This window comes from Saccopteryx bilineata, chromosome 1 (genome assembly GCF_036850765.1).
Source record: "Saccopteryx bilineata isolate mSacBil1 chromosome 1, mSacBil1_pri_phased_curated, whole genome shotgun sequence".
In the NCBI taxonomy this organism is placed as follows: domain Eukaryota; kingdom Metazoa; phylum Chordata; class Mammalia; order Chiroptera; family Emballonuridae; genus Saccopteryx; species Saccopteryx bilineata.
Genome location: NC_089490.1, coordinates 153,199,972 through 153,227,215, shown reverse-complemented (window position 1 = coordinate 153,227,215; position 27,244 = coordinate 153,199,972). Strand labels below are relative to the sequence as shown.

General features: G+C 44.6%; 1 protein-coding gene across 1 annotated transcript in view; it reads right to left on the bottom strand.

Moving 5' to 3' along the window:
- SAFB2 (scaffold attachment factor B2) overlaps nucleotides 1–27,244 on the bottom strand; it is a 42,130-nt gene that overhangs the window by 5,029 nt on the left and 9,857 nt on the right. Inside the window, exons 7-16 of the mRNA XM_066274902.1 lie at nucleotides 26,302–26,812; nucleotides 25,832–25,881; nucleotides 24,814–24,914; nucleotides 16,004–16,153; nucleotides 15,803–15,915; nucleotides 9,685–9,815; nucleotides 7,695–7,786; nucleotides 5,045–5,181; nucleotides 3,100–3,381; nucleotides 1,825–1,965 (exon numbers count right to left, since the gene is read on the bottom strand). Of these exons, the coding sequence (XP_066130999.1) occupies nucleotides 1,825–1,965; nucleotides 3,100–3,381; nucleotides 5,045–5,181; nucleotides 7,695–7,786; nucleotides 9,685–9,815; nucleotides 15,803–15,915; nucleotides 16,004–16,153; nucleotides 24,814–24,914; nucleotides 25,832–25,881; nucleotides 26,302–26,812 (1,708 nt within the window). The remainder of the gene's footprint in view (nucleotides 1–1,824; nucleotides 1,966–3,099; nucleotides 3,382–5,044; nucleotides 5,182–7,694; nucleotides 7,787–9,684; nucleotides 9,816–15,802; nucleotides 15,916–16,003; nucleotides 16,154–24,813; nucleotides 24,915–25,831; nucleotides 25,882–26,301; nucleotides 26,813–27,244) is intronic.

The window sequence follows — 27,244 nt, the reverse complement described above, 5'->3', positions numbered from 1 at the left end:
CTAAGGTGCCGCAACAAAGACATGATGCTTCTCACCTCTCTCCCATCCTGTCTGTCTGCCCCTATCTGTTCCTCTGTCACAAAAAAAGAAAATATAAGCTGGCTCATATCTTTTCCTGGGGGTGGGAGTGAAGTTGGACCCTAAGAAGGTAGGCATAATGATTTTACGGTAACCCCTTAGAGCAGGGGTAGTAACCTTTTTATACCTACCGCTCACTTTTGTATCTGTTAGTAGTAAAATTTTCTAACCGCCCACTGGTTCCACAGTAATGGTGATTTATAAAGTAGTGAAGTAACTTTACTTTATAAAATTTATAAAGCTGCCTGACTTGTGGTGGTGCAGTGGATAAAGCGTCGACCTGGAACGCTGAGGTCGCTGGTTCGAAACCCTGGGCTTGCCCAGTGAAGGCACATATGGGAGTTGATGCTTCCTGATCTTCCCCCTCCCCTCTCTCCCCCTTCTCTAAAATGAATACATAAAATCTTAAAAAAAAAATTTATAAAGCTGAGTGACAGCAAGTTAAAGCATATAATAATAATTATTTACCAAGGACTTTATGTCGGATTTTTGCTAAATTTGGCAGAATAAATCTTTATAAAACAACTTACTATAGTTAAATCTATCTTTTTATTTATACTTTGGTTGCTCTGCTACTGCCCACCATGAAAGCTGGAATGCCCACTAGTGGGCGGTAGGGACCAGGTTGACTACCACTGCCTTAAGAGGAAGGTATCTCAGAAGCAGAGAACCCTGAATGAAACTAAGGCCTCATTTACCTGAGGCCTGGTAACAACAGTCAAGGTAACAAGGAAGCCTAACCTCTGGTTTGGCTCAACACACGTAACTCACACAAAATCTCAAACCAACTCCAGCCACAATGAATTAAGTGAGTGGATTCTTAGTCATCTCACCCCTGTTCTCTCTTCCCTTACAGAGAGCTAATGAACAGTGAAACGGCTCCAGGATATGCAGCCCAGGGGAGCTCAATGAGATTTCTCTCAGAGAAAACTCTCCAACTGGAAAAGTGAGGGCTATCTTTCTAATCAAGTAGATAAAGTCTTCATTAAACAAGGTACTGGCAAAGAAAAGAAAGGACACTAGCTAACAAACCCACTCTAACCTTTGAAACACAAAGAAGGCCCAATAAGAAAAGTCCCACAGTCTCTGGTCAATTTCCTTGAAGTTTGCCAGCACAGAAACCTACACTAGTCAGTGAACCCCAAAGATGGGGGCTCCTGCCAGCTCTGCCTCTGCCTCTGTTGGCTCAGGCAGGTCATACCCCTTCTAAAAACTGCTTTCTCATCTACAGGTTGGGGCAAAAGTAGGTTTACAGTTGTTGAGTACACAAAAGTTTACTTTTATATTATTATTTATTATCATACTATTTTCAATAGAAACAACTGCAAACCTACTTTTACCCAACCCTGTATATTAACAAATCCCTGTGATGATAGGGTGGGCTGATTCTGATGGGAGGAACAGGGAGGAAACCCCAGGAAGGTGTGAAACCCAGAGCTTGGTTGGGTCACACCCAAAAGAGCTAAGTGTCGGGGGATGCTGAGGCTCAGGCCATGCCCATGGACCCAACTGTCCTATCTGTGCAAAGGGTAGTGCATAAAATGAGCTCTGCGAGGAGCCTTCCTGCCAGATGAGTTGCAGATGTTGCAAGTGTCGTGGATTTCAACACCTTGCCCAAGGTCTACATTTCCAAATTCCATATTTAGCTGGTCTAATTTTACTCACTAGGACTCTCACAAGCAAATCAGACATTAAGAAAACAGATGGAGACCTGCCCCTACTACAGCAAGGGGGTGAGATGCTGACCTTTCGACTGCATGGTCTTGGTACTGGCCTCGGTCTCGATGGTCAACATCATGGAAGCGATGATCATACCGAGGGAAGTCTGGGCGGTACCTGTCCTCTAGGGCCACACGTTTTCCTTCTGGCCAATAGGCATCATCTCGCCTGTTATAAAAAAGATGTAAATTTCATTTATAAAAACAAGGAAATAAAAGACAGAGTGGTGGGGGAAGAGACTCTTTTACCAGACCCAGCATCATTTGAAATGTCCTGTAGAGCAAATCTCTAAAGACTCAATCATTCTTGCTTTGATTTGATAAATTAATATCCCCCAAACTGCTAAGAGGCATATGAATATTCTCATCTGACAATCCTGAAAAAAACAGATAGCTATGAGCTGTGTTACGAGTCTGCTAATACCTTGATCCCCACCTGAACCCAAAATTTTCAGGACTGGTATTCTGAGGTGCCACGTTTTCACCTTCATACCTTTTATGATAACCTGAAACTCCTTCTGAGATTTTTGCAAAAAAGTAAGGGAATTAGATCAGGTGATAGTGAACTATATACAGCTCAGGACAGAATCCAATTATCTATTTCCTGATTTTTACCAGAAAACTAGGTTCTTGGGTGGTGGGGTAATGGGTGACTGCCAGAGCAGCAGCTCAGAGAAGCTAGAGACCAATAATCCTACTTTATAAAAAATGGAAGGCAATGTCTTTTTCCACAGTGTCAATTCTGTGCCTCTTCCCCTACAAGGACAAGAGACAGAGTGGAGGCCATGGTCAGTACAGGCCTAACACGCTTAGTCATCAACTGTGACAGCACTTGGAGGGTGGTTATTCTCCACTATGAATCACAGTGCCGATAACGATACACAGCCTAGGCAAAAGCATCACAAACCCTGCGGCAGTGGGGCTATCAAGATTCTCCGAAACTCTCAGCTGGGGAAAATGGTTCTGCCCTGGCCGGAGAGCTTGATTGGTTAAAGCATCATCCCGAAGTGCAGAAGTTGCCAGTTCAATTCCTGGTCAGGGCACATACAGGAGCAGATTAATATTCCTCTCTTTCTCTCTCACTAAACTCAATAAACAAACATTAAAAACAGTTGCACAGCCGCATGATTGGGACATTAAACTACACACACTCGAAGTGGTGGCAGCAATGAGTTCTGGAAAGGCATCAAGATTCTATGTTAAATAGTCCTGATTCTCCATGCTCAGATAACAAGAACAGAAGCAGCTACTGGAATAGAAGGAGAGGTACCAACCCTTGGTCACAAGTGGGCTGGATCCTTACCGCCCATCATCATGGGGCCTCCGGAGCCCCTGCCGCCGCTCCTGCTCATAGCGTAGCTGCTCCTGCTGGCGGCGCAGCTCCTCCCGTTCGCGGTGGATGCGCTCCTGCTCCTTCCTGCGTTCCCGCTCCACGCGCATGCGCTCCCGCTCCAGCCGTTCCCGCTCCATGCGCTCTCGCTCCAGGAGATGCCGCTGGCACTCAAGCTCCATGCGCTCCCGCTGCAGCCGTGCCTTCTCCTTCCAGGCTTCCAGGCGCTGCTCCCGCTCCCGCTGCTCCCGCTCTCTGCAGGGACACAGCAAGGCCACTCTGATTTCCTGACATGGAGGTACCTGGCCATTGAGCCACTGCCCTCCAAAGGGGCCTGGACGCCTCTCGCTGTCCATTCTGGGTTTCACAGGTGCTCACTGGCTTGGACCCCAGGCGACAAGGGAGCAGGTGTGACTTGCTTGGATCAACTAGAAGTCTCAATCTCCAAACTTTCCCTTTCTCACAAAAAGCAAAGGCAAAGGTGGGCTAGAAGGGAGCAGGTGACGAGGACACCCAATGCCTCAGTTCCATACTTGGAAGACCTGGCTTAAAGTCCCCCAAATAAACCCATATGTCAGAAAGAGGGAGAAAAACAAGAAGAGTAAAGGGTAATTGCTGTGCATACAGAGAAACCCCTTAAGAAGTAATTACAGAAGTCTTCCCTGAAGGTGAAGGATACTATGTTATAGGTTCACTCTGTACAATGAGCCATCTCTTTTTCACATCTTACCTAGAAAACAGGCTGCATTTTGAACAGACCTGGGAAAGTGTAGGGACAGGAAGGCTAGTGGGCTGATCACGTTAGTCTGGCACCTATAGCCAGGGCCAAGGTCTCAAGTCCTCAGCCACTGCACACCAGGACATAAGCAGACATTGGGTTCACTCCTCTCTGCATCTGAGGAGAGGTCTTGCTGTCACTCTCAACATACTCCACCAGTGCCCAGAAAGGCTCTAAACCAGTGTGAGCCAGTCAGAAGCAAAAGACCCCTAAATGGGATCATAAAGCTTCTCAATGTGCTTTTATTTTCTAAAGCAATGTAGGCAGGGGCTGAAATCACATGACTTCAGAGAAAAACAAATGTAGGATAACTTAAGAAATTTCTATGTGATCTGCTTTAGCTCAAGAAAGTTACTCAAACACCATGATACAAAGCTTTTGTTTCACAGAACACTGGAAGGAAATGACAAGGGGGCTCCAGATGTGCTGATGTGAAATGGGAGAACACAGAAGTGAAAATGACAGGCTCACTTCAAAACTATCTTAACAGAAAGTCAGAGGGGCAAAGAAGACTGATGGCCATGTGACCACTGCTGCTGAAAAGGTCACAAAATGCAGACACCAGGGGTTACAGAGGCCAGTTCTCTGATTACATCTCCAATAAAACTGCCACATTTCTTTTTTTTTTAAATTTTTTTATTTATTTACTTTTTTAGATTTATTCATTTTTATTAGAGAGAGAGGGGAGAGATAGAGAGAGAACAGGGGGAGGAGCAGGAAGCATCAACTCCCATATGTGCCTTGACCAGGCAAGCCCAGGGTTTTGAACCAGTGACCTCAGCATTTCCAGGTCGACGCTTTATCCACTGCACCCCCACAGGTCAGGCACTGCCACATTTCTTAGTTGCCATTTTTTACCTTATGTATGTAGGTTTCCAGAGAGAAACTGAGGCCTCGACACTTGGGACCCTCCCATCAAATCCACCCCAGGTGAGCTTGTTCCATGGGCTAGGGTACAACCAGAGGAAATGGTCAGCAGAAATGGACTTTTGATGAACATCATGCTGCTATCCACGATAGGCTTCTTGACCCCAGTGGAAACACACAAGGCAGCGCAAGCCACACAGGAGACTGGGGAAAAAGGATGACCATTCCCAGAAGAGAGCAGCATCCAGGCAGCCTGGCTCAGCCCCCACTCACCGCCGCCTTTCTGACTCTCGGATTTCCCGTTCCCACTGCCTCTGGCGCTCTCGCTCTCTTTGCTCCTTGATTTTGTCAAATGACAAAATGTCTCTCTTCTCTTTGCTTTCTGATTTGCGATCCTGACTCTTGGAGCTCTGTTGACCAAAACGAGTTTTATTAATGTCAGAAAAATAATCATGACAAATGCACAATGAAAGTTAAACATATCTGGCCTGGCCTGTGGTGGGCACTGAATGGAGCACAGACCTGGAATGCTGAGGTTGCAGTTTAAAACCCTGGACTTGCCTGGTCAAGGCACATATGACAAGCAATCAATTAATGAACAACTAAAGTGAAGCAACTATGAGTTGATACTTCTCACTCCACCCACTCGCTCTCTCTCCTTCCTCTCTCTAAAATCAATAAATAAAATCTTTTTTTTGTATTCTTTCGAAGTAGGGGAGGGGAGGCAGGCAGATGACTCCCACATGCCCTGGACTGGGATCTGCTTGGAATGCCCACCAGGGGGCATTGCTCTGTTGCAATTGGAGCCATTCTAGTGTCTGAGGCAGAGGCCATGGAGCCATCTTCAGCACCCGGGCCAACTTTGCTCCAATGGAGCCTTGGCTGTGGGAGAGGAAGAGAGAGACAGAGAGGAAGGAGAGGGGGAAGGGTGGAGAAGCAGATGGGCGCTTCTCCTGTGTACCCTGGCGGGGAATCAAACCTGGGACTTCCACATGCCGGGCCAATGCTCTACTGCTGAGCCAATAGGCCAGGGACTAAATAAATCTTTTTTTTTTTTGTAAATCTTTATTTTATTTTTTTTATTTCATTTATTCATTTTAGAAAGGAGAGAGAGAGAGAAAGAGAGAGAGAGGAGACAGAGAGAGAGAAGGGGTAAGAGCAGGAAGCATCAACTCCCATATGTGCCTTGACCAGGCAAGCCCAGGGTTTCGAACCGGCAACCTCAGCATTTCCAGATCGACGCTTTATCCACTGCACCATCACAGGTCAGGCTACTAAATAAATCTTAAAAAAAAAAAAAAGTTAAACACATCTGGATTAAACTAAGGTTCTTCTGTTGCACATGGATAATGTAGAGGTCCCAGCACAGACTGCAGCTCTCCACGTCTGAGTCACACTGCTTACCCTATAGCTTGGCTTTTAAATGCTGTAAACAAAAGGCATTAAGGAAAGAGAAAAGATGGGAAGGAACCCCAGGAAACCTACAGGAAGTTTTTCCAGTGTAGCAGAGCCATGGGGCACATGTACCCAATGCCACACCTTCATTCACTAGGGTCAACATCACCAATATTGAACATCACCTTCCTGACTTTGATACTGTGCTACAGTTATGAAATAAAGCCTCTGGGGGAAAATGGGTGATGGACACGCAGAACCTCTGTCCTATGCATTACAACTTCCTGCAAATGTATAATTGTTTTCTTAAAAAAAAAATTTTTTTTAATTTTATTCACAGATTTTAAAGAGAGAAGGAAGGAAGAGAGGGAGAGAGAAAGAGAAAAAGAGAGACAAATACAGAAACATTTGATCTGTTCCAGTATGTGCCCTGACCGGGGATCAAACCAGCAACCTCTGAGCATTAGGACAACAGTCTAACAACCAAGCTACCCAGCCAAGGCAAATCTATAATTACTTTAAAATTAAAAAAAAAAAATTTTTTTAAATTACAAAGTTGAACTGTATGTTTCAGTATATAAAGTTCTCCAAGACACATTACATACAAAAGGTGTCTAAGAGCAAGTTATAGGAGCCCCTTTAGTAGTGATTCACAGCATACATGTGTGTTGTGTAACATACCATGGGAGGAAGTGTGAGGAGTCCACATGGAAGCAAAGAAGCTTGCTGTACTATGAGTGCTCTAAGCATGTGTGCATTACTATGTTTCTTAACATCAGTTATCTGGGTTATAAGTTTATTGGTCTTTTTGTTTTCTTCTCTAGATTTCTCTGTATTTTATTTTTATGTAACCCATAGAAAAAAAATGTCATGAGGAACTGCTTCTTATAGAACCCAAATATTAAAACTTAAATCTCAACAACACAGTGTTCTTGGATGATTCATAAAAAGTATATTCACTGAAAAAGCGCTGTTCTCATTAACGTGTTAGCTGGAACCTTCATCTGGGAAGCAGAGGGTCTGTTTTCCAGAGTAGAAAGAGAAAAATGAGTAGGCCCTAGTTTGTCCCTGTGTGCACAAGTTAATAAGCAGGGTAACTTGTTCTCTGATGACATGACACTCAATTTTAGGGTGGACTCCACTTCTCTTTTTGGTTTATTTAAAAGACTAGAAAATCAACTAAAAATGAATAAACTGCTATTAGGTTAACCAAAGAGTAGAAGCTGCCTTCTGACTTGGAAAGCTTGGGTCTTGCTTGCCCTGCTTTGCGGTGAGCTATCCCTGGGAATCAGTTCTCCTTGAAGGTGGGAAACCTGACAAACAATCAGAGAAGGGCAAACCCATTTCTGGAAAGCAAACATGGGAAAGTATTGTTCTGAAATAAGTTCTAAACCTAATTTTGTGCTTGTACATATGATCAAAAAGTTAACAATATGCTTCCTGAGACTTTATAAAGGCTGAACAATGTTTTCATATTGCAAATCACAGTATTCAAAAATGGCTGAACTTGAGATGGCAGAATACTCACTCTTTCTTTTGATCTGCTTGTGGTTTTCACACTAATGACAGGCTCTCCTTTTGATTTATCCATCACGACCGTCCGTTCCATTCCTCTGCTTCCTTCAGGAAAAAACAGAGCAATCTGTGAAAACATGCCGACACCTTCACTTCCAGCATGAAGCACATGAGCCAGCTGGGGACTCTCACTTCTCCATCAAGTAACTAATACGCTGGAACCTCTGTGTCTCATCCCTGTCCTCATCATGATATAAAGTAAGCACTACCAATACAGCCACTCTCGGCAGAAAACAGCTGGCAGACCTGGACAGGTCTTTGCTCATCTGGAATGAAGTAGCTGTGACTTGCTCACATCTTACCACTTAAATGAGTCAAAGTGCATTCTGCAATGTACACAAAAACATGCCACCTGCAGGTTTCCTTTACGCTTGACACTCAGTCCTGTGCCTACAGGATAAGCAATTTTGAGTTTCATCCCTCCCACACATTCTAGAATGTTTTGCAGAACACAGGTTCTTGTGCTCTGAATCAAGACAGTACTGGCTCCAAGGGAGCCCCTGCCCATCCCCATGAGTGGGTATCCCTTCATTCATCTTCAGCAATAAAGGTTCCATACCAATTCTCCCTCTCCATGACATGCTAACTAGGCTCTAAGCCAGGGGTCCCCAAACTATGGCCCACGGGCCGCATGCGGCCCCCTGAGGCCATTCATCTGGCCCCCGCTGCACTTCCGGAAGGGGCACCTCTTTCATTGGTGGTCAGCGAGAGGAGCATATTGACCATCTCATTAGCCAAAAGCAGGCCCATAGTTCCCATTGAAATACTGGTCAGTTTGTTGATTTAAATTTACTTGTTCTTTATTTTAAATATTGTATTTGTTACCATTTTGTTTTTTTACTTTATTTTTTTCTTTTACAGAGCGTTTATCTTTATTTATTTATTTTATTCATTTTAGAGAGGAGAGGGAGAGACAGAGAAAGAGAGAGAGAAGGGGGGAGGAGCTGGAAGCATCAACTCCCATATTGCCTTGACCAGGCAAGCCCAGGGTTTTAAACCGGCGACCTCAGCATTTCCAGGTCAACGCTTTATCCACTGCGCCACCACAGGTAAGGCCTGTTTTTTTACTTTAAAATAAGATATGTGCAGTGTGCATAGGGATTTGTTCATAGTTTTTTTTATAGTCCGGCCCTCCAATGGTCTGAGGGACAGTGAACTGGCCCTCTGTGTAAAAAGTTTGGGGACCCCTGCTCTAAGCGCCAGAACAATCACTGATTTAAGAGAGATTTGCAATACTTGAGAAACATTTTAAAAATAAGTTCCTCACGAGACTGCTGGAAAATTACCCCAATGATTAAGATCTAACTTGTAATGCTCTGCACCAAATCCTAGAGCTCCAGATGGTCAGGTTTTGTTTCTGGTTTTCTAGTTTTGGAAGGGGGAGGGGATGGGCATTTAAATTTTTCAGTCACAAAACATTCTGTGGAGCCTCATGCAAATCTGAAGGTGCAGAACGCAAGGAATTTTTATAAAATGACAGCAGAGGTGGCATTTTGGCATGCTTCAAGTGCAACTAACTGCTTCACAGGGTATAGATGTTGTGAGCTTTTCCTTTTTTCAGTTTTTTTATTAGATCTGGTTTTAACATATATGGAGGAGAGTGGGATTACACACCTGCATCACTGCACTAGATTAGTTATAAGAACTAGGACACCTACCTCTGGCAAATCCCACACTCTTTTCTGCTAAATACTCAGGAAAAACAAGAACCCAGGTCACTGAGCTACCAGTAAATATAAATCCTTGACCAGAATTCCTGCTGTCACATAGTAACTCCTTTAAGTAACCTCATCACTCAAGGCTCTTTTGCTTTAATGACTTCCAATAAGCAGCAAAACTCAGCAAAGTCACCAAAAAGCTCTCTGTACTTACTTGATCTAGGATGTTCACCAGTCCACCATGACTGGTGCTTCCCTCCTTGTGAACACTTAGATTCTAATCACCTGATTTGTTGATTCTGGACCGATTTGTGGTTCCTGGTTTCAGCTCGTCTTCATCTTTTTCTTCCTTTTTAATGTCTTCAGGCTTTTTCCCCTCCTTTCTCTCAACCTTCTCTTCCTTCTTAATTACGGTTCTACGTAAAAACATGGTTATCAAACTTGAGTTCCTAAGAGTCTAACAGGAGCAGTCTGCTTGCTCAGACTGCTGCAAAAAAGCAAACCAGCATGGCGGCAAGTGGATGGGGAGAATTATTTGAAACCGCCATAGCCCTGGCTGAGTAGCTCAGTTGGTCAGAGCATCGTCCTAACATGCCAAGATTGCAGGTGCAATCCCCAGTCAGGGCACATACAAGAATCAACCAAAGGTGGCATGAATGGGTGGAACAATTGACATTTCTCTCCCTTCCCTCTAAAAAATCAATTAAAAAGAAAGCCAAAACCTGTTGCAACAATGCACTCTTCAGACACAGTCCCTATTCCCACTTATGTGCTACACCTAGAAATATGCAGGATAAAACTGCAGGCTCACGAGAATGTTTTTCCAAAATGCTAGACACTTGTACATACAAGAGGCATGCAAGTGGACACTACGAAAGCTTCACTGCGAAAAACTAATTTTAAACTTTTTTTTTTTTTTTGTATTTTTCTGAAGCTGGAAACGGGGAGAGACAGTCAGACAGACTCCCGCATGCACCCGACTGGGATCCACCCGGCACGCCCACCAGGGGCGAAGCTCTGCCCACCAGGGGGCGTCGCTCTGCCACCACCAGAGCCACTCTAGCGCCTGGGGCAGAGGCCAAGGAGCCATCTCCAGCACCCGGGCCATCTTTGCTCCAATGGAGCCTTGGCTGCAGGAGGGGAAGAGAGAGACAGAGAGGAAGGAGGGGGGGGTGGAGAAGCAAATAGGCGCTTCTCCTATGTGCCCTGGCCGGGAATCGAACCCAGGTCCCCCGCACGCCAGGCCAACGCTCTACCGCTGAGCCAACCGGCCAGGGCCTTAAACATTTTTTTTTTTAATTTTATTTATTCATTTTAGAGAGAGGAGACAGGGACAGATAGAGAAGGGAGAGAGAGGAGCAGGAAGCATCAACTCCCATATGTGCCTTGACCAGGGAAGCCTGGGGTTTCAAACCAGCGATCTCAGTGTTTCAGGTCAATGCTTTTACCCACTGTGCCACCACAGGTCAGGCGTTAAACATTTTTTGAAACATTCTATATGTGTGGAGTATTAAGTTTTGTGGGGAAAAAATTTCCCCCCAAATAGGTACAGTATGATGACTGAAGTTCCAACAGCATGCAGCAGTGAACCACCTACCCGCCAACATTTGGCACCTGGTAACTTCTGCATCCTTTGAAGAGTTAAAAGGCTTTGCTATATACCAGCAAATATGGAAACCATCACATTTCAAAGAAACGCAGTTTTATTCTAAGCAATGAAATAAATCATTGTTGCCATTTAAATTTGTCTTCCATATTTCCTAATGCTGTTTGTCTCAGGCAATTAAATTCTAGTCATTAAATGTCTGCTAGGCTCCGAGGTTGAGGACAGGAAAGTAGGGTCCTTCCTGCTGGGTTCTCTCACCAATACTTCTTTCCTACGTCTGGAGAAGAGCTCACGCCAGCCAAAGAAACCTCTCCCAGTTCACTCTTCCTTCCTTCTAACCCTGCACAGAATAGAACTGTCATCTTTACATTAATATTCATTTTAAGAAAAACTTTTATGCCTGGTCAGGGCATACATGAGAAGTGACCATCTGCCTGACCAGGCGGTGGCGCAGGAGATAGTGTCGGACTGGGATGTGGCGGACCCAGGTTCATACCCCAAGGTCACCAGCCTGAGCACGGGCTCATCTGGTTTGAGCAAAGTTCACCAGCTAGGACCCAAGGTTGCTGGCTCGAGCAAGGGGTCACTCGGTCTGCTGAAGGCCCGCGGTCAAGACACATATGAGAAAGCAATCAATGAACAACTAAGGTGTCGCAACGAAAAACTGATGATTGATGCTTCTTATCTCTCTTTGTTCCTGTCTGTCCCTCTCTCTGACTCTCTCTCTGTCTCTGTAAAAAAGAAAAAAAAAAGTAACCATCTGCTTCTCTTCCCCTCCATTTTCACCTCTTGCAGCCAATGGCTCAGTTAGTTTGAGCCTCAGCCCCAGATGGGGGTGGATCCCAGTTGGGGCACATGAGGGAGTCTCTCTATCTGTCCTCCTCTTACTTAAAAAAAGAAAAATAAAACTTTTAATTTTAATATGTAAAAAAAGTAAGTATACACATTAATCATCAATGGTGTGTAACAAAATTGACAACTGTAAATGTTTTTACATATTGGTTTCCCTTTTTTAAAATAAATAAAACACCATTGCCCTAGCTGAATAGCTCAGTTGGTTAGAGCGTTGTCCTGACATGCTGAGGTTATGGGTTTGATTCCTGGTTAAGGCACATATAAGAACCAACTAATGTGCCTGACTTGTGGTGGTGCAATGGATAAAGTGTTGACCTGGAATGCTGAGGTTGCTGGTTCAAAACCTTGGGTTTGCCTGGTCAAGGCACATATGAAAGCAACTGCTGTGAGTTGATTCCTGCTCTTCCCCACCCATTTCTCTTTCTTTCTCTCCTCTCCTTAAAATTAATAAATAAAATCTTTTGTTTTAAAAAGAATCAACCAATGAACGTATAAGTGTAACAACAAATCGATGTTTCTCTCTCCTCCCCTTCCAAAATTTAATAAAAATAATTTTAAAAAACCCCACTGCCTACGGTGCCGTAACTGTCAATCATTTAGCCCCACCTCTAGATCCTTTAATAGGCACTTTCACATAACCCAGACAATCTTCAGGGATGTTTTATGACATTTCTGGAGACTGATATAATGGGATGACCTCTGATACGTTGCTCTCTAGCGCTTTTCACTTCATGCTTTCAAAGTTCATCTGTGTGTATATATATGTACAGACCTGGCTCCTTTCAACTGCTATACAACAGTTCTCAGTTATATCGTTATTTACCATTTCCCTTCTGATAGACTAGACATTGCTTCCAGTGATTATATTACTGCAAATAAAGCCACCATGAATGACCTCTGATGTGTCTCTTCCACTATTCTGGGGTGGTGCCTTTTCCTTCCAAGGAGACCTGAAAAATGTCACAACAGGACACCACTCCCTATTTGTTCTGTACTCATACAGTACCTCCTAGACACAATTTCTAAAAAACAAAACACATGCACATAGGACAAAAGGCTGAAGGGACACAAATCAAAAACTTCTCCCACTAGGTAGTGGGAGTATGCCTGACTTCAGTGTGTGCTTTCCCAATGGCAATTACAGAAAAGTCACCACTCATTCACGACAGCCAAGACAATCCATCTCTGTGGACAAGCTTTGCTATTTCACTTAGGCTGATGACTAAGCCTAGGAATTCACAAAATGAAAGGAAAGGTTAATAAAGGTATTTATTTGAAGTAAAAAAATAAAGTTAAAAAAAGTTTTAAATGTTCAGCCTCTTGGCAAACCATCCGAGGGCAGTTTGGTTTCAAATATCTTAAGCTCATCACCCAGTTACGTGCCCCAGCACTGGGAGCAACAGCCCAGGATTAACTCCTGGCGTTGCTGCTTGCTGGCTGAGTGTGTGACCTTGGGTCAGCATATCCCCCTTTGGAGCCCCTTTCCTCTTCTACACAGAGCACAGACCTCACAGAACTCTTCCAGGGACTAAGGGAACCCCCTGAAACGTTAGCTGATTGTTATCCCTTTCCTTTTTTCCATAAACACACCTCACTTTTGTGATTTGAAAAATCAATGAATGAAAAGCATCTCAAGACACTAAGAACACCAAGAATGCTCAATAGCTTCCTATATTCTAACAGTACAGATTTTTTTAGCACTGCTAAAGGATGTATCTCTTTTTGTTGAGAAGTTGCCAATAAAATCATGGGTCTCACTTTTAAGTACACAAAAAATCATCTGACAGCCATTTCTAACAGGTCTACAATTTCCAACAATTATATCATTAGAAACCAAGTCCAGCCCTAGCTGGTTGGTTCAGTGATAGAGCGCTGGCCTGGCGTGTGGATGTCCTGGGTTCGAGTCCCAGTCAGGGCACATAGGAGAAGTGACTATCTGCTTCTCCACCCTACTTCCCCTTCTCTCTTACTCTCTCTTCTCTTCCTGCAGCCATGGCTCAATTGGCTCCAGTGAGTTGGCCTGGGAGCTGAGGATAGTTTCGTGGAGCCTCTGCCTCAAATGCTAAAAAATAGCTCAGTTGCTAAGCAACATCCCTAGATGGGCAGAGCATCGCCTGTAGGGGGCTTGCCTGGATTCCCACATGGATCCCGGTCCCAGTTGGGGTGCATGCGGGAGTCTGTCTCTATCTCCCTCTCCTCCTCTCAATTAAAAGAAAAAAAAAAAAAAGAAACCAAGTCCAATTTATGAGTATTGATGTTCCACAGCCATATTTACTCAACTGTAAGTTTTTTTTACATAAAAAACAGCAGCAAAATGGAATTACTCTGAGACTAACAGATTCTCAGCAAAGCATTTAATTTTTAGAGTGTGAGTGGATAAAGTGGAAATAAATTGTGTTGACAATATAAACTTAACACTGACACAGTGTTCTAAAAATCACACCATTATCAAGCACATCACCAGTCTACCCTCCCCAAAACAAGCCTATGATTTGGATAAAAGCATAAATAAGCAATGAATGCTCTGAAAGATTGGTCCCTATTTACATTTTGTTTAAAGCTATAAATCACCTCCTTTATAAAAACAGTATGTCAGACCTACAGTTCTCAAATTACTGTGCCAAAGTACTCCCTAAGGTAACACAGAGAAATCACAGGTACTCTGGGATATTTCAAGTTTTTGAGGGAAATACAGCAATAGTTGACAACTGTCAGATGCTGCACAAAGTATTAGCTTGAGGTCATTCATTACAATATTCAATCTGGCTACATTCCCTTGGATAATGCTCTTTGCAGAGCTGGTTTTTTGTTGTTGCTGGGATAAAAAGCAAGTACACACGAAAATCAACCTGGAACTTGAAAGGAGTCCTCGGTTTGAGAGACTGCGCAAGGGTCGTCGAGAATGTTAAAAATGAAAAAGAGCCTGACCAGGCAGTGGTGCAGTGGTTAGAGCGTTGGACTGGGATGTAGAGGACCCAGGTTCGAGACCCCAAGGTTGCCAACTTAAGTGCGGGCTCATCTGGTTTGAGCAAGCTCACCAGCTTGGACCCAAGGTCACTGGCTCAAGCAAGGGGTTACTTGGTCTACTATAGCCCTACAGTCAAGGCACATATGAGAAAGCAATCAGTGAACGAAGGTGTTGCAACGAAAAACTGATGACTGATGCTTCTCATTTCTCTCCATTCCTGTCTGTCTGTCCCTAGCTATCCCTCTCTCTGCCTCTATTAAAAAAAAATAAAAAAGAAACATTATTTGTTCATTTTGTGTGTTACTTTTTAATGCACTTTTAAGTTATTTGGATGTAAATATTTATTAAAGATCATCTGAATCCATTTTTGAGTAATAAGATTAATTCAATGAACATCTACTGAGAGCTGAATACCAAAGTGGCATGGCAGCAAGATGCCAAAATCACCCACGACATGAATGAGAAGCTGGTAAGCCTGCCTATGCAAGAGACAAGTTTCATGAATGACCCTATGGCTGTCACTTGCTCTCTTCCCAGCCACCAACCCAAGAGAAAGTTTTTTGTTTTTCTTTTTCTTCTTTTTTTTGTATTTTTCTGAAGTTGGAAACGGGGAGGCAGTCAGACTCCCGTATGTGCCCGACCGGGATCCACCCAGCATGCCCACCAGGGGGCGATGCTCTGCCCATCTGGGGCGTCGCTCTGCCGCAATCAGAGCCATTCTAGTGCCTGAGGCAGAGGCCACAGAGCCATCCTCAGCACCCGGGCAAACTTTGCTCCAATGGAGCCTTGGCAGCAGGAGAGGAAGAAAGAGACAGAGAGGAAGGAGGGGGGGAGGGATGGAGAAGCAGATGGGCGCTTCTCCTGTGTGCCCTGACCGGGAATCGAACCGGGGACTCCCGCACGCCAGGCCGACGCTCCACCACTGAGCCAACCGGCCAGGGCCCCAAGAGAAAGTTTTAAAAAAATCACTTTACCTTTCAATTTTGATCTCCACAGAATGATGTCTGTCAACACTGGATACTTTTTCCTTCTTCACTTCACACTCCTTTCTGTCAGAGAGCTTTTTACCAGCAGGTTCATTTTTGGCCTAAAATATAATGCAGACAGAAACGGCTCACACACCAGGTCTTCTCCCACGTGAAGTTCATGAGTTACAATAGGCAAGGAATCCTTACCTTCTCTACGGAGATCATTCTTCCATGCAGCTCAGTTCTGTGGAGATGGCTGATACACTTTGTGGCCTCATCGGATGTTGACATGGTAACAAAGCCATAGCACCGAGCCCCAGGACTGCGAGCATTGGTCACCACTTTGGCTCCGACAACCTTCATGGGAAAGAGTACTCTTACTTTTTCATACAAATAACCACACAATGTCAAAAATTATTAGCAGTTAATTGATCAAATTCATTTCCATGCCTGACCAGGCGGTGGCACAGTGGATAGTGTGTCAGACTGGGATGCATTGGACCCAAGTTTGAAACCCCAAGGTCGCTAGCCTGAGCACGAGCTCATCTGGCTTGAACACTGGCTTGCTGGCTTGAACAAAGGACCACTCGCTCTGCTGTAGTCCCTCGGACAAGGCACATATGAGAAACCAATCAATGAACAATTAAGGTACTGCAACAAAGCAACTTCTCATCTCTCTCCTTTCCTTTCTGTCTGTCCCTAGCTGTCCCTCTCTATCAAAAAAACAAAAACAAAAACAAACCAAAACCAAAACTCATTTCCACTAGTTTTTATTTTTTAAAAATTATCAGTTGTTAGTTATTAAAATTGTTCTAACTAATCCTGACCTATCAAAATACAATTGCTTTTTTTTTTTTTTTTGTATTTTTCTGAAGCTGGAAATGGGGAGAGGCAGTCAGACAGACTCCCGCATGCGCCCGACCGGGATCCACCCGGCACGCCCACCAGGGGGCGATGCTCTGCCCCTCCGGGGCGTCGCTCTGCCGCGACCAGAGCCACTCTAGCGCCTGGGGCAGAGGCCAAGGAGCCATCCCCAGCACCCGGGCCATCTTTGCTCCAATGGAGCCTTGGCTGCGGGAGGGGAAGAGAGAGACAGAGAGGAAGGAGGGGGGGTGGAGAAGCAAATGGGCGCCTCCCCTATGTGCCCTGGCCGGGAATCGAACCCGGGTCCCCCGCACGCCAGGCCGACGCTCCACCGCTGAGCCAACCGGCCAGGGCCAAAATACAACTGCTTTTGATACAAGTTTAGCTCTCACTGTGACAAAAAACAAACAGGAAAAGCTAAAGACAGTTAAACTTCACTAACTACAACTTGTTAATTAATCAAAAAGCCTTCCCACTTAGATCATTTTCTCCAATTCCACTGTATCTATGATAGTTGAGGGGATATCTACTCAGAAATGCACTCCAATCTATGTGGACCAAGGATAGGAAGGCCTGTGACACAGATGTATAGTCAACTCCCACTTGTAGCTAGAATGGAACACAAAGCATTAACCCTCCCATTGCCTGGAACAACTAAAAAACAGGAAAAAATGCAGGCAACAAGGGTTGTCAGACATCAGGCTACACAGGATGGTGACACCTGCAAGAATGGGAACACACATAGCGGCCCCATGGCTACCATCTTACTGCCTAGAGGTTCCAGGCCACAGGCAGAAAAGAAAAAACTGAAGGGGCTTGTGTCCCTGAGGTGAGCAGAGGTCAGAGTCTGAGGAGCTCAAAGCAGTGAGCAATCATATACTACAAAAGGAAGCCATACAAAGACAGCTACAGAGAGCTGCACAAGGCTCCCAAGTAGCACATGTGTGTGAGAAAACTGCCAAGGCTAGGGAGAGGATAACCTGCAGAAGCAGAGAGAACAATCCCTGGGGCTCACTGAGGACTGCAAAAGGCCCATTTTCTCCAGAATAAACCCAATGGCTGGGTGGGAAAGCCTGTGATTTATGGGCGTTGGGAAGAGTGCTCAAAAATCGTGTTGCCCCTGGAGTACATGAAGCTAGACCTGAGCTCTGGCCTGATTTTGTGTGTGTGTGTGTGTGTGTGTCAGAGACAGAGAGAGGGACAGAAAGGGACAGACAGTCTGAAAGGGAGAGAAATGAGAAGCATCAATTCTTTGTTGCAGCACCTTAGTTTCTCATTGATTGCTTTCTCATATGTGTCTTGGCTGAGGAGCTACAGCAGACCGAGTAACCCCTTCCTGCTTGAGCCAGTGACCTTGGTGTCTCGAACCTGGGTCCTCCACGTCTCAGTCTGATGTTCTATCCACTGTGCCACTACCTGGTCAGGCTGGCCTGATTAACAAAACTTAACAGCAAGCCTTAGAAGGAGCAAGTGACTGAACTGTGCCCCAGTAAAAGCTCAAAAACATTTATAGGGATGTAAGAACAACTAGCCAACTAGCTCCCAACAAGGTAAAAATCACAGTGCCTGGCATCCTATAAAAAACAGATGGGCCCTGGCTGGTTGGCTCAGTGGTAGAGCGTCAGCCTGGCGTGCAGGAGTCCCGGACTCGATTCCCAGCCAGGGCACACAGGAGAAGCGCTCGTCTGCTTCTCCACCCCTCCCTCTCTCCAAGGTTCCATTGGAGCAAAGTTTGCCCGGGTGCTAAAGATGGCTCTATGGCCTCTGCCTTGGGTGCTAGAATGGCTCTGGTTGCAGCAGAGCAATGCCCCAGATGGGCAGAGCATCGCCCCCTGGTGGGCATGCCCGGTAGATCCCAGCTGGGCGCATGCGGGAGTCTGCCTCCCCGTTTCCAACTTCAGAAAAATACAAAAAAATGAATTATCTAAATACACAAATAATATCAGGAGATAGCTGATATTTCATACAATAAAGTATAAAAAAACCCAAAAAAACAAAAAACCAGATGGGTTAGCCAAGAAGTAGAAAGTCTAACTCTAAGGAATAAAATAAACCAACCAATAGAATTAGACTCAGAAATGACACAATGACAGCACCAGTGGAGAAGGACACTAAGTACTTGTTTTAGCTATATTCTAAATATTCAAGAAGGTGGAGGAACGATTGAGCACATCAGGTAAATACAAGGATGACATTTAAAAACACAGAAATCAGCTTTACTGGTGGTGGCACAGTGGATAGAGTGTTGACCTGTGATGCTGAGGTTCAAGGTTTGAAACCCTAAGGTTGCCGGCTTGAGAGTGGGATCACTGAAATGATCCCATGGTCAGAGGCTTGAACCCAAAGGTCACTAGGCTTAATCCCAATATTGCTGGCATAAGCAATGGATCACTGACTCAGCTTGAGCCCCCTGGTCAAGGCACACATGAGAAGCAATCAATAAACAACTAAAGTGATGCAACTACGAGTTGATGCTTCTCATCTCTCTCCCCTCCTGTCTCTCTCCCTCCCTCTCTTGTTAAACAAACAACAATAAAAAACCCAAACCAAACTTCTGAGATGAAAAATACATCAGATGGGGTAACAGACCCTGCAGAAAAAAAGGGAACTTGAACACATAGTCGAAGCTATTCAAAATGAACCAAGGGTAAATTTTAAAAAAATGACAATACAAAAGAAATCAGAGCAATGTGTGAAGTCCCAAAGGCAAAGAGAGCAGGAATAACCTTAGCAAATAAAATCAATACACATCATCAGCAAAGTGTTTCAAACCAGTATGTGATAAAGAAAAATATCTGAAAGGCAGCCAGAGGAAGAAAAGCCACACATGTGCTAAAAACAAAGATGAAAAGCACAGCCAACTGGCCAGAATCAATGTAAGCCAAAAAAGGCAGTGGAGTGGCTTTGACCTCTGGAAGAAAAATTAACCAACCTGGAATTTCACACCCAGTGAAAACAGCGTACGAAGGCTAGGCCCTGGCCAGATATCTCAGGTGTTTAGAGAATCATCCCAAAGCACAGAGGTTGCTGGTTCGATCCCCAGCAAGGGCACATAAAGGAACAGATCGATGTTCCTGTCTCTTTCTCTCTCTCCCCCCCTTCCTCTCTCACTAAATCAATAAATTAAAAAAAAATAAATAAAAAGAATACAGCTTACAAGACAAAGAAGGATGACTTGCAAAAAACAAAACAAAACGAAAAAACGACTTGCAGATATATGAGATGAGAAACGTTCAAGGAAGGAGATACTAGAGGGAAGCTTGAATAAAAACAATAAATAAAGAGCATCTAAAATTGTGAACATATGAGAAATTAAAATCCCACATTTTTTCTCATTTCACAAAGGCTTGGAGCAGGCAATGGCAGTGTACTGTTATAAGGTACTGGTATAACAATGAAAAATAGATTATAGTAAATTAAGTTCGAAACTGAGGTCACTGGCTTGAGCATGGGGTCACTGGCTTGGCTGGAGCCCCTCAGTCAAGCACATATGAAAAAGCAATGAATGAACCAAAGTGCCACAAGTACAAGTTGATGATTTCAATCTGTCTCCCTTCCTGTCTCTCTCTCTCTCTTGCTAAAAATAATTGCAGCTCAACCAACGGGAAAAATTTTTTTAAAAATCAAAAGAAATACCTTTAGACAAATGAAAATGGACAGTCACATACCAAAACTTATGGGATACAACAAAAACCATTCTAAGAGGGACATTCATAGCAACAGCCTGCATCAAAAACCAAGAAAAATCTCAAATAAAAAAGCCTGATTGTGTGCCTGGCCTGTGGTGGCACAATGGATAAAGCAATGACCTGGAATGATAAGGTCGCCGGTTTGAAACCCTGGGCTTGCCTGGTCAGGGCACATATGGGAGTTGATGCTTTTTGCTCACCCCCCTTCTCTCTCTCTCCTCTCTAAAAAAAAAAAAAAAAAAAACAACCACCAAAACAAACAAAAAACCCCTCCCACAAAAATAAAAACTTTATCCTTAAAAAGAAAAAAAAAACCCAAAAATACAAAACCTAATTTTACATCTCAAGGAACCAGAACATAGTTAAGTAATAAGCCATAAGTCATAAAAAACACCCAATGCTGAAGGCATCAAATAAACAAGACCAAGATTTCAAGAAACAAGAGGAAACACAGCCAGATCACACATTTAAACTCCACTGCACGAATAGTAGCCTAAGTGAATGTACATGTTATGTAGAGCAGTGGTCTCCAACCTTTTTTGGGCCACGGACCGGTTTAATGTCAGAATATATTTTCATGGACTGGCCCTTAGGGTGGGACTGATAAATGTATCATGTGACCGAGACAAGTGTCAAGAGTGAGTCTTAGATGGATGTAACAGAGGAAATCTGGTCATTTAAAAAAAATAAAACATCATTCAGACTTAAATATAAATAAAACGGAAATAATGTAAGTTATTTATTCTTTCTCTGTGGACCGGTACCGGTCTGCGGCCCAAGGGTTGGGGACCACTGCTGTAGAGCATCTGAGGTGAGGGTAGGGCCAGGTCCTTTGGAAGTGCCAAGAGCCCCTGAGACATAGGAGACCTGGCTTCTGGCTCTCTAACCACCTCTGATTAAATGGGTCAACCTGAACAAGTCATCTCGTCTTTTGGACCTGTGCTCCCAATTGTGACAAGGGGGCAGGAGGCAGTGGTTCATGCTCTCTTGGTTCCCTGAAGACCCTGACATTTGTGTTTGTGTTTCTGCCCCTCCTCAGGATGGAGGAGTCCTGCTCTGGCTGCATAGGAAAACCCCAGAGCATGCCATACAAGGTCAAAGGGGACAGTAGCCTCCACTGAGAACACAGGTATCAGTTCTCAAAGCAGCGATGAAGCTTCACATTCTTACCTCTTCTTAAATTCAGGGGACTGAGCCAATCATTGGGTTATTTGACCTTTCCATCACACTACTTTTCCCTGCAAGGGCATCACTCTCAATTACAATTAAACCCAAATGAGGGCAGATACCATGAGAAGCTCACATATCCCTGTCCAATCTCTGTTCTCTGCCCTGGGGTTCTTCATAGCAGCCTTTGAGGAGTTCATCCAAATTACAAAACCTTGTTCCACAGGCATGCGCAACTCCAATCACTCAAGCCTTGCCCGTAAATATCACCTCTTCAGCAAGCTTTGCCAAACCTATCTCTCAAATCTAAGTTTGGTCTCCCTACCATACATGGTTGGCCTGTTGTAATTATCCTTAACATACTTCTGGACGTGTTGTGCTTACTTATTTTTTTTCCCCTGAAGCTGGAAACGGGGAGACAGTCAGACAGACTCCCGCATGCGCCTGAGCGGGATCCACCCGGCATGCCCACCAGGGAGCGATGCTCTGCCCATCTGGGGCATTGCTCTGTTGCAACCAGAGCCATTCCAGCGCCTGAGGCAGAGGCCACAGAGCATCCTCAGCACCCGGGCCAACTTTGCTCCAATGGAGCCTTGGCTGCAGGAAGGGAAGAGAGAGACAGAGAGGAAGGAGAGGGGGAGGGGTGGAGAAGCAGATGGGCACTTCTCCTGTGTGCCCTGGCTGGGAATCAAATCCGGGACTCCTGTACGCCAGGCTGACGCTCTACCACTGAGCCAACCAGCCAGGGCCATGTTGTGCTTATTTTTAAAATCAATTTTCCACCAGCCTGTAAGATCTATGATGACAAGGACTTTATATAGTATGTGTTTGTTCAGGCTTAAAATCAGTGCCTGAGTCCAGAAAGAGGTACATACAAATGAGTAGATTATGGTTTAAATTTTCCAATCTAAATACTTCTAGATCCTGCCTGCTTAAATCAGTAACACACTCAACAATACCTAACTGGGTGACAGAGACCTGAGCAAAGGTTCACCTGAGAAGCAGGACGAGATAGCTGCAGAAGCGCTGCCTGGAATCCCTACAACTTTTCAACACCTCGAGGCATCACCTCCTAACTCGCCCTCAAAGGGCCACTTTCCATAGGCACCCCGGAGACCAGAGTAGTCCCTATGGCTTATAAGACTGCTTCATCGGGCCTGGCTGGATTGCTCGTCCCGGCACGCCCAGGTTGTAGGTTTGATCCCTGGTTGGGGTACATATAAGCAACCAATGAGTGCACAACTAAATAGAACTAAATGGAACAATGAGTTGATTCTTTCTGTCCACTTCCCCCTTCTCTCAAATCAATGAAAAATAATTAAAAAGACTGTTTCATCATCTAATTCCAAAATAACAGAATCATTTTTAAAAGTCCTTCAAGTTCTGATCTGTATGATTCTCCTCCTGACCACGTGAGTAGCATCTTAGGTGACTTATTTGTAAACCACCATCATGTTGCAGCTCTCAAACTATATACTTGAGATGCTGTAACATATACAAAGTCAACACTTATTGTTAAGAAAAAAATAACCTGACCTGTAGTGGCACAGTGGATAAAGCAGCAACTTGGAAGGAACACTGAGGTCGTATGTTCAAAACCCTGGGCTTGCCTGGTCAAGGCACGTATAGGAGTTGATGATTCCTGCTCCTCCTGTTTCTCTCTCTCCCTCTCTAAAATGAATCAAGTCTCATTTAAAAAAAAAAGAAGAAGAACCCTGCGCAGGCGGTGGTGCAGTGGATATAGCATTGGACTGGGACACAGAAGACCCAGGTTTAAAACCCCAATGTCACTGGCTTGAGCGCTGGCTCACCAGCTTGAGCGTGGGGTCATTGGCTTGAGTGTGGGATCATAGACATAAACCCATGGTCACTGGCTTGAGCCCAAAGATCACTGGCTTGAGCAAGGGGTCACCCAATCTGCTATAGCCACCCCCCCCCCAGCAAGGCACGTATGAGAAAGCAGTCAGTGAACAACTAAGGAGCTGCAATGAATAATTTATGCTTCTCATCTCTCTCCCTTCCTGTCTATCTGTCCCTCTGTCAGAAAAGAAAGAAAAGAAAAAGATAAGAAGAAAAAACTCATCACACCAGCTTCAAGCTATGTATACGCCAAGACAGCAGTCCTTGAAGAGAAGTTAGAACCAAAAAACATTCAGATTGTAGCTATTTACATATATTTTCTGTAGTGTTCTATGCCATGATGATCTGCTCTGCCTGTTATCTACTCTCAACCAGAAAAAGACATGCTTGGCTCTGGCCAACTAGCTCAGTTGATTAAGAGTGTCTTCTCGAAACACCAAGGTTGCAGGTTCAATCCCTGGTCGGTACATATGAGAAGTGACTGATAAACATACAACTGAGTGGAACAAAAAATGAATGCTTCTGGCCCTGGCTGGTTGGCTCAGTGGTAGAGCAGTCGGTCTGGCGTGCAGAAGTCCCAATTTGATTCCCGGCCAGGGCACACAGGAGAGGCGCCCATCTGCTTCTCCACCCTTCCCCCTCTCCGTCTCTCTCTTCCCCTCCTGTAGCCGAGGCTCCATTGGAGCAAAAGATGGCCCGGGCGCTGGGGATGGCTCCTTGGCCTCTGCCCCAGGCGCTAGAGTGGTTTTGGTTGCGACAGGGCGACGCCCCGGATGGGCAGAGCATCGCCCCCTGGTGGGCGTGCCCGGTGGATCCCGGTCAGGCGCATGCGGGAGTCTGTCTGACTGCCTCCCCGTTTCCAGCTTAAGAAAAATACCCCCCCCCAAAAAAAAGAATGCTTCTCTCTCTCTCTCTCTCTCTGTCTAAAAATCAATCAATAATAATAATAAAAAAAAGGCCTATTTCCCAAAACTAGATGGGGTTTCCCTCTTCTTTTTTTTTTTTTTTACAGGGATAGAAAGAGAGTCAGAGAGAGGGATAGATAGGGACAGACAGGAACGGAAAGTGATGAGAAGCATCAATCATCAGTTTTTCGTTGTGACACCTTAGTTATTCATTGACTGCTTTCTCATATGTGCCTTGACCATGGGCCTTCAGCAGACCGAGTAACCCTTTGTTCGAGCCAGCAACCTTGAGTCCAAGCTGGTGAGCTTTTGCTCAAACCAGATGAGCCCGCGCTCAAGCTGGCAACCTTGGGGTCTCGAACCTGGGTCCTTCCGCATCCCAGTCCGATGCTCCATCCACTGCGCCACTGCCTGGTCAGGCCCCTTTTTTTAAAACCAGAAATGATCACCAATAAAATTAGTGTGAAACAGTTTTCCAAACTCAAGTATTTTTAATGCTAAGGCTGGGAGTAAGACAGAAAGGACAGAATACCTTGCCATACTTGCTGAAAAGATTCTTCAGATCTGTTGCTCGAGTTGTGGAGGACAGCCCACTGACCCACAGATTCCTACCAGAACTGCTGCTGACACGACCTGGAGCAGGAGAGAGAAGATTATGCTTTGCTCTAGGCAGAAAAGGAAGCACGACCACTCCTAAGATGCACTCTCATAAACCCTAACTACATCCAATTTCAACTGTTCTGATTCAAGAATTTAATCTGTCAATACCTACGACAGAATATGAAAAATCTGGATGTCAGAAAGTTTTCTTAGTTAAGGAATAATCATGTCCAGCTCAGTTATAAACTGAAATGTCTTTCAATGATCATATCTCAATCAAGATAACTTCTATAACTCTTGTTACATTTCTCAATGAACAGAGTCGTAATAGAATGCAGTATATTAGAATTTTTATTATCACATAAATGACAACCACAAGAGAAATATAAAGCACAATTCACCAACATTTAAAACTAATTTCTTGAGAGACAATAAGATGGTTTATTCCAGTAATCTGCAATAAAACAAACTACTGGATCTAGAATGTGGCAACTTCCAGGCCCCTCCCTCCTAGGCTAAGGGATCCATAGGTGGCTCCCCAACACATAAGTTAAATCATACCTTTTTCGGCCCTGGCCGGTTGGCTCAGCAGTAGAGCGTTGGCCTGGCGTGCGGGGGACCCGGGTTTGATTCCCGGCCAGGGCACATAGGAGAAGCGCCCATTTGCTTCTCCACCCCCCCCTTCCTCTCTGTCTCTCTCTTCCCCTCCCGCAGCCAAGGCTCCATTGGAGCAAAGATGGCCCGGGCGCTGGGGATGGCTCCTTGGCCTCTGCCCCAGGCGCTAGAGTGGCTCTGGTCGCGGCAGAGCATCGCCCCCTGGTGGGCAGAGCGTCGCCCCTGGTGGGCGTGCCGGGTGGATCCCGGTTGGGCGCATGCGGGAGTCTGTCTGACTGTCTCTCCCCGTTTCCAGCTTCGGAAAAATACAAAAAAAAAAAAAAAAAAAATCATACCTTTTTCATCTTTAATGACTGGCTTTATATCTTTTTCTTCCTTAAAAGAACTAGAGACAAAAGTTAATGTTAATCATACAGAAGAAAACAAGAGAGAACTAAATTAAAAATATAATGTGCTAAAACTGAATACCTACCAGAAAATTATTCTGAAATAAAATTTTAAGACATCTTTGCAAGCTTATATTGAATAAACTGACCCCCCAAAATACAATGTCATATTTTTAAATAAATTCAATTTAACTGGAGAACACTTAGCAATTTAAGAACACAACCATAGTAGGTTGAGAAAAAGAAAAGGAATCAAATCAGCCATTAAAAATACACAAAAAGAAATAAAATGTTCTTTAGAGGTAAACTACAATTTCATCAGTCTGGCTGGCCAATTGCAGAAAAAACAGCTTATGTGTGTCATTAAACGACCAATGAAAAGGAGATAGCGTCTGGTCTAAAACTGAGAAAAAACAAACCTCATTTTCTGATCAGCGCCCTCACTGGCTGAGGACTCTTTAGGAGCCGGAGGGACTTCATTACAAGCTTCAAAAGCAAACTTCTTCACGTCTTCTTTGCTATCTCTGGGGTCTGGGCTTGAGGCTTCCCGGGGTGCTTCCACGACCTCCTCGCTAGAGGCTTCTGCGCACTCTGAGGCTTTACTACTCTGCTCAACTGGCTCCTCTAGCCCTACAGGCTCACAGTCCGTCCTCTCGTCACCGCCTGTCTGCTCCACGGGCTCCCTTTTCACTACCGCTAACAGGGAGTCTGCCTTGCTCCACTGAGCTTGTGCTGTTGACTCGCTGGCCAAATCTAAATCACCCTCCTCCGGATGGCCGCTGCCAAAAAGGTCCTCTTCCTCCGCAAGCTTTCTGTCTGGCCCCACGCTACTTGTATCCTGTGCAAATGGCTGCTCCAGCTCGGAACCTTCTTCTTTTACTGGCTCAGATTTACAAGTTTCCCCCAAAATGTCGAGTATTTTCTCATTTTCTACGGATTTAACAGGAATAGAATGGCACAAGGTTTAATTACCAGGGAAATAAAGCAATCACAAATGTGGAACTGGCACGGCTGCCACACTAACATGAAGAGAACCGCTAGCTACACAGAGATTGGAAAACCCGCGGGCACACATGTTACACTAGTTACACTACCTGCACTCCAACCGACTGCTTGAGTAAGCCAGTACACTACATGGAAAAGGCCCCCACAGATTTAAACACCTACAACCACTTGGCTGCTTCTCAGTAGTCTTCTTCATGTTTTGTTCAAGTCTGGGTCTTCTGACTTATTTTTCCAATGTCCAAGGTGCTGAACCGAATGCAGTCACCATTCAATGACAGCTCAATTTCCAAATTTCTTTGAATTTCTTTTAAAAGTATAGTCCAATATTTGAAAACCAGAAACTCTTCAGATGGCGAG